Source organism: Ochlerotatus camptorhynchus, unplaced genomic scaffold (assembly GCF_037179485.1).
Source record: "Ochlerotatus camptorhynchus isolate MF236.1 unplaced genomic scaffold, CSIRO-AGI_Acam_v1.1 ptg000550l, whole genome shotgun sequence".
Classification (NCBI taxonomy): Eukaryota; Metazoa; Arthropoda; class Insecta; order Diptera; family Culicidae; genus Ochlerotatus; species Ochlerotatus camptorhynchus.
In genome coordinates, this window is record NW_027041033.1 from 2,312,875 (window position 1) to 2,325,576 (window position 12,702).

The 12,702-nt window shown below is 47.4% G+C and overlaps 2 protein-coding genes across 2 annotated transcripts in view; one reads left to right on the top strand and one right to left on the bottom strand.

Moving 5' to 3' along the window:
- Positions 1–12,702, bottom strand: part of Neto (Neuropilin and tolloid-like) — a 316,873-nt gene that overhangs the window by 51,661 nt on the left and 252,510 nt on the right. The gene's annotated exons all lie outside the window — the stretch shown is intronic.
- LOC135713268 (uncharacterized) lies at positions 4,622–9,997 on the top strand. Its single transcript, XM_065236357.1, has one exon. It carries the CDS (start codon positions 4,622–4,624, stop codon positions 9,995–9,997), a length of 5,376 nt encoding a protein of 1,791 aa, XP_065092429.1.

Sequence of the window (12,702 nt, forward strand, 5' to 3'; positions counted from 1 at the left end):
TTGCTTACACATAATTTGTTCATGGATTTCAAATCCGCATACGACACAATCGATCGAGATCAGCTATGGTAGATTATGCACGAGTACGGATTTCCAGAAAAACTGACGCGATTGGTCAAGGCAACGATGGATCGAGTGATGTGCGTTGTTCGAGTATCGGGGACACTCTCGAGTCCCTTTGAATCTCGAAGGGGGTTACGGCAAAGTGATGGACTTTCGTGTCTGCTGTTCAACATCGCGTTAGAAGGTGTGATCAGAAGAGTTGGGATAGACACGAGTATCAAGACAGCTTCTTGGCTTTACCGATGACATCGACATTATGGCACGGAACTTTGAGACAAAGGCCGAAACGTACATCAGACTAAAGGCTGAAGCTAGGTGGATTGGACTTGCCATCAACGCATTAAACACAAAATACATGATAGGAAAAGGTTCTAGGGAAGACAATGTTAGCCTCCCACCCCAAGTTCAGATGGACGGTGACGAAATCGAGGTGGTCGATGAGTTCGTGTATTTAGGCTCACTGGTGACCGTCGAAAATGATACCAGCAGAGAATTTCAAAGACGCATTATGGCAGAGAATCGTGCCTACTTTGGACTCCGGAGGTCGCTCTGGTCGAATAAAATTCGCCACGAAGTTGACTATCTAAAAGACGCTGATTAGACCGGTGGTCGTCTACTGCCACGAGACCGTGACTATGCTCGTGGAGGACAAACGCGCCCTTGGATGACGGAACGTGGAGGAAGCGAATGAACCAAGAATTGCACCAGCTGTTGGGAGAACCATCCATCGTTCACATTGCAAAAATTGGGCGACTACGGTAGGCTGGGCATGTCGTAAGAATGTCGCACGACGACCCAGTGAAAATGGTTCTCGAAAGCGCCCGAACAGGAACAAGAAGAAGAGGCGCGCAGCGGGCAAGGTGGATCGACCAAGTAGAAGGTGACCTGCGGACCCTTCGCAGACTACGAGGCTGGCAAAGTCTGGCCATGGATCTAATAGAGTGGAGACGACTTCTTCGGACAGCAGAGGACAACAAGGCCTTAGCCCGATTGCAAGCCATAAAATTGATCCAAGAACGAAAAGCCGTGGAACTGTGATATTAGAATGAATTTGGAGTCTTAACATAAACATGGAACCGAATGACCATGGGACAGTCCTCCGGAAGATCTGTAAAAATGAACCTGGATGGCCATTGGAACGTCCTCCAGAAGATCCTGATCATCCGTAAAAGTGGATCATCGATGAAACTGTGAAAAAACCGTGGTTTTTTTTCGAAAACTCTTGGAACTGCGATTTAAGATAGAATTTAGGGTCGTGACATAAACATGGATCCGGATGGCCATGAGACTGTCCTCCAAAAGATCCGGAACATCCGTAAATTTATCATACTGTGAAACTAATCCTAGAGCTCTGCAGTTCTTTTTTAAACACTGTGATATAAGAAACCTCTGGATCACTTTTACGGATGTTCCGTATCTTCCGGAGGACGGTCCTATGGCCATCCAGGTCCGTGTTTTTTTTTATCTTTATTAAGGAGACTTTCAGCCCTGGGCTGGTTCGTCTCCGGTACGTGTTTATGTCATGACCCCGAATTCTTTCTTATATCGCAGTTCCACATGCTTTCGAAAAAACCGTAGAACTCTAGGATCAGTTTCAAGGATTGACCATTTTTAAAGATGTTCTAGATCTTGCGGAGGATGGTTCCATGGCCTTTTAGGTACATGTTTATGTCACGACCGCAAATTAATTTATATATGACAGTTCCAAGTGATTTCGAAAAAAACCGTGGAGCTCTGGGGTCAGTTTCATACAATGACCACTTTTACGGAATTTTCGGATCTTGCGGAGGACGGTCCGATGGCCATCTGGGTCCATGTTTATGTCACGACCCCAAATTCATTCCATCATCTCAGTTCTTAGTGTTTTTTTTTTTTCAAAAACTGCGGAGCTCTAGGATCAGTTTCATGGATTGATCACTTTTACGGATGTTCCGGATCTTCCGGAGGACGGTACTATAGACATCCAGGTTCATGTTTATGTCACAAGCCCAAATTCTTTCTATCATCACAGTTCCTAATGTTTTCAAGAAAACAACGGAGCTCTATGATCAGGATCGTGGATTTACTACTTTTACGGATGTTCCGGATCTTCCGGAGGACGGTCCCATGGCTATCTGGGTCCATGGCCCAAATTCATTCTTATATCATAGATCCTAATGTTAACAAAAAAAAACACGGAGCTCTAGTATCAGTTTCATGGATTGTCCACGTTGACGGATGTTCCGGATCTTCCGGAGGACGGTCCCATGGCCATCTGGGTCCATGGCCCAAATTCATTTTTATATCACAGATCCTAATGTTAAAAAAACACGGAGCTCTAGGATCAGTTTCATGGATTGTCCACTTTTACGGATGTTCCGGATCTTCCGGAGGATGGTCCCATGTCCATCCAGGTACATTTTATGTCACGACCCCAAATATTTGTTTATATCACAGTTCCTAATGTTTTCAAAAAAACCGCAGATCTCTAGGATCAGGATCATGGATTGACCATTTTTACGGATGTTCCGGATTTTTCGAGGACCGTTCCGTTGTTGATCCATATATAGGAACCATGACTGTATTCTGGCTAATTGTGAACATTTGTGCCCATTAATCTAAATTACAGATCTTGCGCCACTTGCAAAACCCTACAAACACACTTTTCAAAAAAAACGTGTAACAACTCTTTTCGCTTTTTAAAAAAGTAGACGACTCTATTTTCAAGTTTTTTGCAATCAAAATCATCTAGAAACCCTAGGAATTCTAAAGGTACCACAATTTTTGAAATTCATTAAGAAATGGCTAAGTTGTGCCACTGCAAACTTGCCGTTACACGTTTTTCGGAGGCTTCGTAGTCGGCGTAAAGTTTTTTACCCACCGTATTCAGAGTGTTAAAATTCACACTATGTGATTACAGGATTCACTTCTCTGCAATCTGCAATCTCATTGCACTGCACTGCCACACACCACAATGCACTACCGATCGACTCACCGTACCACCCACCGGACCTTATGCCTTGACTGACGATCGACCTGGCCAATTTGACTGCAGCAAGAGGACCAACCTTGGGAGAACCAACAAGCCGACAACCAGCGAAAATTTAGATCAATCGAGACTTATGGCGAGCGGACAACAAGGCTACTGCTTATAAATAAAGATGGACTCACATGCATTTCATAATTTATTACAAAATCAGCCACAGAGTTTTGAAAGCGTCTCATGCAACACGCCACCAACATGCACTACTCCCTGAACTTCCTTTGGCTCCGAATTACACGAGTCGCTGTCTACATCCAGTTTCCTACAGCCTCAAGATGACTTGTTCCTGGTCCGATCCTTTCCTTGATGCAGCTTCCAAATGGCTGCACACTGCCAATCAAGTGCAATTTCACGATGGCTCCTTTGGCACGAAGTCCTGCTCGCGATGGCGAATCACTAGCGTAAAAAAATGGTGACACTATTCACCGGGTCACTTATTCACACCGTCACAATAGTCTAACTATGGATCGTCGTCCATCGCTATCTTCACACAATCAATTTCGCGACAATTGTCCACCGGGTGTCCGTAAACCTTCACCGTAAATCCGGTTCGAAGGACCAAATGTTCGCGCGACACTACTTTCTTCAGGTTCCTTCGGACACACTTTAAAATAACGCGGCGGACTTCAATTTATAAAACTTTTTTATTGCGTGAACAGAGTACATATATTTTTACGGTACTGAAATACGTGTTGTACACGCGAGGGTTTATTAACTTCTATTTATATTGTTGCGACCCAGAACTTATAGTACTAACATGAAAGCACTAAATTACGAGCAAATTATACAAACAAAATGAATTATAAATTAACTTAAAAATACCCACCACCCAGAACACCGCTTCTACACTTATACATCTATATACATCCCAAATTGATTACCCTTCACCTCACACTGAACACGACAAATAAATCAGTTACCTAAGAACTACAAAGCAACACAGACCAGTTTCTGCACTCTCGTCCGAAAACTATCTCGGTTCGCGCCAGTCCGCCCAGTGATTGAAACCACAATTTCGCCGTTGTACACAAGTTCGCCTTTGTCGTCGTGCCGGCCAGATTCGGGCAATCAAGCAAGAACATTTGGTGCCGAAACCCGGGAACACATCCCGGACAGTGATTGCGTTCCAACGGAACAATCAATTCGTCGCGAACATTTATAACCATTCGAACCGTCCCGCGTGTGCTTTCACTGCGTGTATCTGCCCAGTACAATAGAAGCTACCGTTTAGTTATTGTTTCTCCTCACGCTGAGGTTCTACATTGTTAGTGCGACTATTGTGAGGAAGATTGCCACGCCGCTCCCGCAAAGAGTGTTGTGCTTTTGGAGATAATTAATTACCGGTTGCTGCTGTCGCTGTTTTGGACTGCATAGGATTTGGACCGCCCCAGAGTGCCGTCGTCAAAGTACCCGTTTGGCCAACCATCGTCGCAGTATCGCCGAGAAGATTTCCTCCAACAAGTCCACGTCGTAACGATCGAAAGGTTAAGTACGGTCGAAGCAGGTGAGTGACCTCTTTTTCTTTGTTGAGGCAGAATGGCTACCGCCACGCGGAGCAAGAAAGCCAAGCAGTTGAAACAACTGGCTGCCAAGCGGGGCAACCTACTGCAATCAGCGCAATTGATTCGCGAATTTGACCAAAATTATGATGTTTCGCAAGCAGCCGAGATTCCATTTCGGCTTGATCGTTTGGACAAGTTATGGGATGAGCTGGAACACGTTGATATGGAGCTTGAAGCACTTTGCGGTGAAGACCCTGGCGCCGCTGAAACTCGTGCCGAGTTTCAGAACTTGTACTATCGATTGAAGGGTTCACTTACGAGAAAGCTTCCAGCTCCTACCCAAGCCAATCCACCTGCTCCCGTACAACAACAGCAGATTATGCTCCCTTCCTCTGGTGTGCGCCTCCCAGAGCTAAAAATCCCAGAATTTGATGGGAACCCTGAAGATAGGTCTGGCTTTCATGACTTGTTTAAATCCATGATCCATGACAACTACCAATTAACAAACATTCAGAAGCTACATTATCTTCGAGCTTCGTTGAAAGGGGATGCTGCTCGTATCATCTCTTCTCTTGCCGTTTCTACGTACAGCTACACTGTTGCGTGGAAGTTGATAACGGATCGTTACGAGGACAAGAATTTGTTGATCAAGCAACACATCTCTGCGCTTTTTTCCGTTTCTCCGCTGCGGAATGAGTCCGCTTCTGGCCTTTCTGAACTGGCAGATGAGTTCGAGAAACACGTGAAAATCTTGGACTCTCTAGAAACCAAGGCGCAGCATTGGGATTCTGTGTTGGTGGAGCTCCTTTTCAGTCGTATGGATGCCACCTCACAGAAACAGTGGGAAAATAACCGTGACAAAACCCAGCGTCCTTCGTACGACGATCTCATAAAGTTTATCCATGATCACTCACGCACACTGCAGTCCCTCAAGCTCTCCCAATTAGTTTGTACACCGTCGATGGAGGTCAAGCCTACGAAGTCACGACAAGTGTTGGCCCATTCGGCCACAGAACAAACTCCTAAATGCGCTGCGTGCAAACAAGCGCATTTTCTGTTCCAATGCGAGGTCTTTCGTGATCAAACTCCGCATCAACGTTTCGATTTAGTTAAACGGAACAACCTATGCATCAATTGCATCAAAGCATCCCATCAAGCAAGAAACTGTACCAGTGGGTGCTGCAAGTATTGCCAAAAGAAGCACCACACTTTGCTTCATCTCCCGTCGTCCGCCTCCTTGATGACGGGTGGAGCTCCACCACACAGTCAACAGACTGAATTCCCAATGCATGAAACAAATCCCAATCTGTCGCATTCTCCTCCGGTTCCGTTCAATAGTGGCCCGGATGTCACTTCGGTCAATCGTGCGTACCCGCTGTCGTCGCCGTCGGTATTTGCGCCTCGCCTGCCCCCGTCGGAAATAGTCACACCTCCTTTCACCGCCTGTCAAACCGTCGCACCAGCAAATGTTGGTGAAAATACAGTGATTTTGTACACCGCACTAGTGAATATCCACGATAACCTCGGACACAGTCAAATCGCTCGTGCACTCCTAGACAGCGGCTCGCAGTCAAGTTTCGTTTCCGAATCGTTGTGCCAACGTTTATCGCTCAACCGAGTGAAAATCAACATGCCTGTAAGCGGCATTGGGCAAGCAATTGTCAACGTACGTTACGTAGTCTCGGTGAGCATCTCATCCCGATTTGGGTCACAACAATTCCCATTGCATTGCCTGGTGTTGCCGAAACTAACGGTGAACCTTCCAACGAAGACGGTGGATATTAACACGTGGAAAATTCCCAAGCATCTACTGTTAGCAGACCCACACTTCTATCAAAGTTATGGTATCGATTTAATTATCGGTGCCGAGCTTATCCCGTTCATTCTGCAATCCGAGCAGATTCCGTTCGATGACCAGCTACCACCACTCCAGAAGACAAGCTTCGGATACGTATTCTCGGGAAAGGTTCCCGCTTCGATGACCACTCCACTTACCTGCTTGGTCTCCGCTTTCGACAACCTGGACGCACAGGTGAAAATATTCTGGGAAGTGGAAAACTTTGATGTCGGGAAATGCCTGACTGCCGAAGAACAACAGTGTGAAGCCCACTTCGCATCTACACACAGTCGCAATGCCGACGGTCGTTATGTAGTACGTCTACCAGTTAGGCAAGAACTTCTACCGTCTATTGGAGACACGTGGAACACAGCAGCTCTTCGATTTTCTGCCGTTGAAAGACGGTTCCGCTCCGATGAAACACTATACAAGAGCTACACCGATTTCATGGAGGAGTACGAACGGTTAGGCCACATGGAGGAAGTGAAGACTCGCGTCGCGTTACCCCAGTATTTCCTGCCCCATCACGCAGTCCATCGTCCCGACTCGTCAACAACCAAAATAAGAGTTGTGTTCGACGGCTCGGCTAAAAGCAGCAACCAGCTCTCCTTGAACGATCTTCTTCTCACAGGACCAACAGTTCAGCCTTCCATGTTGTGCATCGTTGTCAACTCTCGTTTCCACCGATTCGTCATGAAAGCAGACGTGGAGAAAATGTTTCGACAGGCTTTGGTTCATCCAGACGATCGCCTACTACAGCAAGTTGCGTGGCGCCGAAACGAATCAGAGCCACTGAAAACCTATTCCTTGAACACTGTCACCTACGGCACATCTTGTGCTCCGTATCTAGCAACCAGAGTCCTAAACCAGCTGGCAGACGATGAAGGGCATGACTTTCCACTGGCTGCCCCCATTGTCAAGAAAGATTTTTATGTGGACGATGTTTTAACTGGATCCGAGAGCATCGAAGCTCTAGTTAAAACCAGCATACAGCTGACCGAATTACTAAAGCGAGGTGGTTTCAATCTGCGGAAGTGGAGCGCGAATCACCCCAGTATTCTGGAACATTTTCCAGAGGAACTAAAGGAGCATCAGTTGCCGCTAGAACTCGACCGATCTGCATCGATCAAGGCACTGGGCCTACTATGGTTTCCAAAGGAGGACGTATTTGGATTCAAGGTCCTTGATTTTCCAGCCCTGCCACGCGTTACGAAGCGCCTCGTACTATCGGAGATGTCGCAGTTATTTGACCCCTTGGGTCTGGTCGGTCCAGTGGTGGCCAGTGCGAAGATGTTTGTGCAGCGATTATGGCAGGAGAAACTTTGCTGGGACGAAAAGCTGCCGGACATTCTGCAATCATGGTGGTTGTCCTTCCGAGCAGGAATTGGTATCGTTCGGAATCTTCGAGTCCCTCGGTGGGTGTTCGAAGAGAGTGCAAAGAGCTACGAGTTGCACTGTTTTGTCGACGCTTCTTCCAAAGGGTATGGGGCGTGCATCTACACGGTATCAACAGGACCTTCCACTAAACGAACAAGCCATTTGCTCATAGCAAAATCACGTGTTGCTCCAGTATGTGGTTATTCCATCCCACGGTTGGAACTCTGTGCAGCTGTACTGGGAAGCCAGTTGGCTGATACCATTCGTAGAACAACCAAGTTTGACTCTACGGTCACGTTCTGGTCAGATTCATCGATCGTTTTGCACTGGATTAATTCACCACCGTCGTCCTGGAAGATATTCGTGTCCAACCGAGTATCGGAGGTCCAGAAACTCACACAAGGATCTCAGTGGCGGCACGTTCCAACCCTAGAAAATCCCGCCGATCGTATATCTCGCGGGGTACAACCAGATGATATCAAGAACGATGCACTGTGGTGGCATGGGCCGTCCTACTTGCTGAATGAAGTGGAATCGTGGCCAGCTCCGATAATTCCATTGACGTCGACCGACATTCAGCAGCAGACACCTGAGCAGCGGCAAACGGTTGTACTCCTAAGTGTCACATTTGACGATTCGCTAATCCACGATTACTCACAACTGTCGCATCTTATCAAAGTTGCTTCATTCTGTCAACGTTTCGCAAAAAACTGCCGATTGCCGAGGATGGCTCGTACAGTGGGACCAATCACTCCGGTCGAATACGACAGTACTTTGAAGTCACTCATCCGTGTTACGCAAGCTGCATGTTTCCAGCAGGAACTGCGCCACCTGCGGCACAATGATCAAGAACGGATGGCCCTGCGAAAGGCTGACTTCAAATCACCATTAAAAGACCTTGATGTGTGGATCGATGACACCGGTCTTCTCAGATTGAATGGACGGCTAGCAAACTCACCTGGATCCTTCGACAGCCGCCTCCAGATCATACTACCGGCCGACCACCACCTTTCAAGATTGATCGCCAACTCCGTTCACCATCAAACACTGCATGCAGGACCCACACAGCTCCTGGCAACAATCCGTCAGCGCTTCTGGCCAATACGCGGAAGAGATCTAGCTCGAAGGACAGTCCACCATTGCGTGACTTGTTTTCGTTTTCATCCCCCAGCAAGCAACCAGTTTATGGCTCCACTACCATCAAGCCGTGTCACTGCAGCGAAAGTATTCGAGCATACGGGGCTGGATTACTGTGGGCCGTTTTTCGTTCGACCATTGGCAGGTAGAGGCGCGTCGGTAAAAGTCTGGGTCGCAGTGTACGTCTGTTTCGCCGTAAAAGCCGTAGTCCTCGACATCGTCGCCGGGTTGTCGACGGAGTCGTGCGTCAATTCGTTGAGGCGCTTCGCGAGTCGTGTCGGGCGTGTTCGTACAATACACTGCGACAACAGCACTACGTTCGTCGGAGCGCGTCGAGAAGTTATGGAGATGCGACAAGCTTTGGTTGATCAACTCAACGGCACTGCATGGACCACCGAATGTTTGGAGAAAGGCATCGAGTTCCAGTTTATTCCACCACGTGCGCCGCATTTCGGCGGCCTATGGGAGGCTGCAGTAAAGGCCTTCAAGCGGCATTTCTGGAAGATCATCGGAGCAGCTCCACACCACTACGACGATATGCGCACAGTTGTTTCCCAAGCTGAATGTATACTGAACTCCAGACCATTGACGCCTCTTTCCAACGACCCGCAGGATCTCTCTGTCCTGACACCCGGCCATTTCTTGCTAGGAGAGTCCCCCTTTCATTTGCCGGAGGCAGACCTTTCTCAGGTGCCAACCAATCGTCTCAACCATTTCCAGGCCACACAACGCTCCGTTCAAAATCTCTGGAAGCGTTGGTCCACGGAATACATCGGGTTTCTCCACCAACGGCCAGCTAAGTGGAGGAAGTCCCCAACCGAGTTTCGCGTCGGGACCATGGTCTTGGTGAAGAAAGATAACGTTCCTTCGATGCAATGGCCCCTTGGCAGAGTTGTGGCCATCTATCCCGGAAGTGACAACATCGTGCGCGTAGTGGATGTGCGCACGCAACTAGGTATCCGACGCCGTGCAACATCTGAACTATGCGTCCTTCCCATCGAAGATCAGGGTCGAACGAAGGCACACGATTGTGAAACCGTCACCACCAACTCTTCTTGAATGCTGCGCTTCAACGGGGCCCGGTGATGTTGCGACCCAGAACTTATAGTACTAACATGAAAGCACTAAATTACGAGCAAATTATACAAACAAAATGAATTATAAATTAACTTAAAAATACCCACCACCCAGAACACCGCTTCTACACTTATACATCTATATACATCCCAAATTGATTACCCTTCACCTCACACTGAACACGACAAATAAATCAGTTACCTAAGAACTACAAAGCAACACAGACCAGTTTCTGCACTCTCGTCCGAAAACTATCTCGGTTCGCGCCAGTCCGCCCAGTGATTGAAACCACAATTTCGCCGTTGTACACAAGTTCGCCTTTGTCGTCGTGCCGGCCAGATTCCGGCAATCAAGCAAGAACATATATAGATGATAATATGCACTATCAGCTGACCGGCTACAGCTGCTGACGATTGAGAAGCGATCGGGATAAAAGGCCTGTTCGCACAGTACTGTTATCTATCGATCGTTTCTTAAAGTGAAGCAGACCGAGAGCCTACGTGAAGATAACAAAGATAACAGTAGTGGCGAACTGCGTGGAACCCGTTTGGTCACTCATTTACCAATTAACCCTGTCCTGCTTGACCAAATGGATTTTGATGATTTGTATGTCAAGTTAGCGTCAAGTGTGTAACTTTTAAGCTTTTAAAAATTTCTTCATACGAATGAGTAAAAAGGGACTCACTCTCTGAGTAAGATTCGTTTTCAGTGTACAACGCAATGAACACTCCTGCACTCCATTCTCGTATTAGAATCTGTCAAAGTTTGTGTTTATTTTGATTCACCTTATAAATTTGACAGAGTTTAATCGCGGATTCGTGGATTTTCCAAGATATTTTCCTACATTTTGAGGGGTACTTCAATTAGCTTGGGACCGAAGATTTGGTACTTCCTGAGCCAACACATTGAGCATGTTTCTTCGGGACCCCTGTGTTAGTCAATGAAAGAGTTGCGCCTTCCTCAATCGGCACTGGAGAACTTCACCTTACCACGGGAAGAAGGGAACATTGGATTGGCCGAAATGCAACAAAACTATACTTCGTGGAGAAAACCACTCGACACGGAGTCTAACGAGCAGTTTTGTTCACGACTACTGCTACCACAACCTTTTGTAGCAAAGTTTTTCGAGCACAAATCTATTAACAACCCATTTAACAACACTCACGGCCAAGCAACCGTTTCTTACCAGCCATAGCAACCAGCATTTTTTTTTACATCCTCCTCCACACCAAACAAAGGCCGCACCTAGCAGTAAATATTTACCAGCCCCTTTCGCGGAAACTTCCGCACCATTCCATAGCAAGAGCGAATTAATAGCTCCACTTGTTCCACAATAAAGAACAACATCTTTACCAGCCATCTAGGATGGCTTTTTTCATCCATTTCCCATCGTCTCCTCTCCCCCCACCTCCCGCCCTCCGCCTACTCATTTCCACGAACCGTAGATTACGCCACCACGCGCTGTCCAAAGTAGCTACTACGGGAAAGCTGTCCGGATGATGATGGTTCCTTCGAAAAGGAAAATCCCTCCAGGAAGCGAAGAAGCTCTTAACGAAGACGTTTCAATCTCGGGGAGGGGGGCTCCTGAAATGGAATCGATTTCCGCACCCGCGCCTCCTCTGCACCCCCACTGAGACGCTCTTCGCCGAGGAGCTCCGGCCGGAGTGAGAGGATAAAATGCCATTAAATTAGTTTGCAAAAAGAGTAGCCTGTCGCTGCCATCCATTCATTCTACGTAGAGTCTGCTGCGCTCGCTCCGGTCCAGGCCGTCAAGCGAGAAGCCAAGACAACAAGAAAACTTGCGAATTGATATTCTATTCAAAGTGAGTTTCGCCCGTTCCGGGATACCATCAGGTGCGGTGTATGGAAAATGCTGAAATGGGAGGTGGGGGGGGCGGTTTATGAAAATTCTTCTACAAAATAGGAAGCGACGTCGTCGCAATCTCCGGGGACTATTAAGAAGCAACCAGATTGAGGAGTGTTAAGAGAGCAAGCATGAAGAGAGAGAGAGAGAGAGGGGTTCGAAAAGGTTGCGGACTTTGATTATGCCATCCTAGCTGGCTGTGGATCCCGAAATCGATGCCTGCTTTGACCGAGCTAACAAGGGTACACAATGGGACGGTAAAAGGGGCAGGAGTAGCAGCTGTTTTGTCGGGTACCCTTTGACCGGGAGTGATTGTAGTGGCCCTGTTGACGAGGAAGGTGGGTCCCAGCGGGGAATGCTTTGAATACCGAATCCCCCAGCAATATTAATCGTGAATGAAGTATTAAGGTCGAGTCGGTGTGTGCGGTTCAGGGGTGATCAGGGGCATTGGTTTACAAATAGAGAGCGATTCAATCTGGTCGATTAGAACAAATTAAGCACGCCATTCGGGGCGCAATTATTGTAATTGCGAGTGTTTGAATTTGGTTAATTGGATGGATTGATTAAGCTCGGAATGTGGACGTGATTTTTTGCTGGCTGGCTGAAAAGTTCATTTGTGTTCAATCATCTTCACAATTAACCAAGCGCCTCCCTTCGAATGATTGATGCTGGGTGAAAATGACGCACACATTATCGCAATAGGCGTGCCTCCCACGGGCTTCTTTGTTTGTTATTGTTGATATTTCCCGGTAATTCGACAGTTGTTATATTTGTCGTCGTCATCGTCACCCGGCGAGGGGTGTGTTATTTTTATTCCAACGCT

Excerpts from the sequence above, each read along its gene's own strand:
- LOC135713268 (XM_065236357.1), top strand. The coding sequence starts at position 4,622 with ATGGCTACCGCCACGCGGAGCAAGAAAGCCAAGCAGTTGAAACAACTG.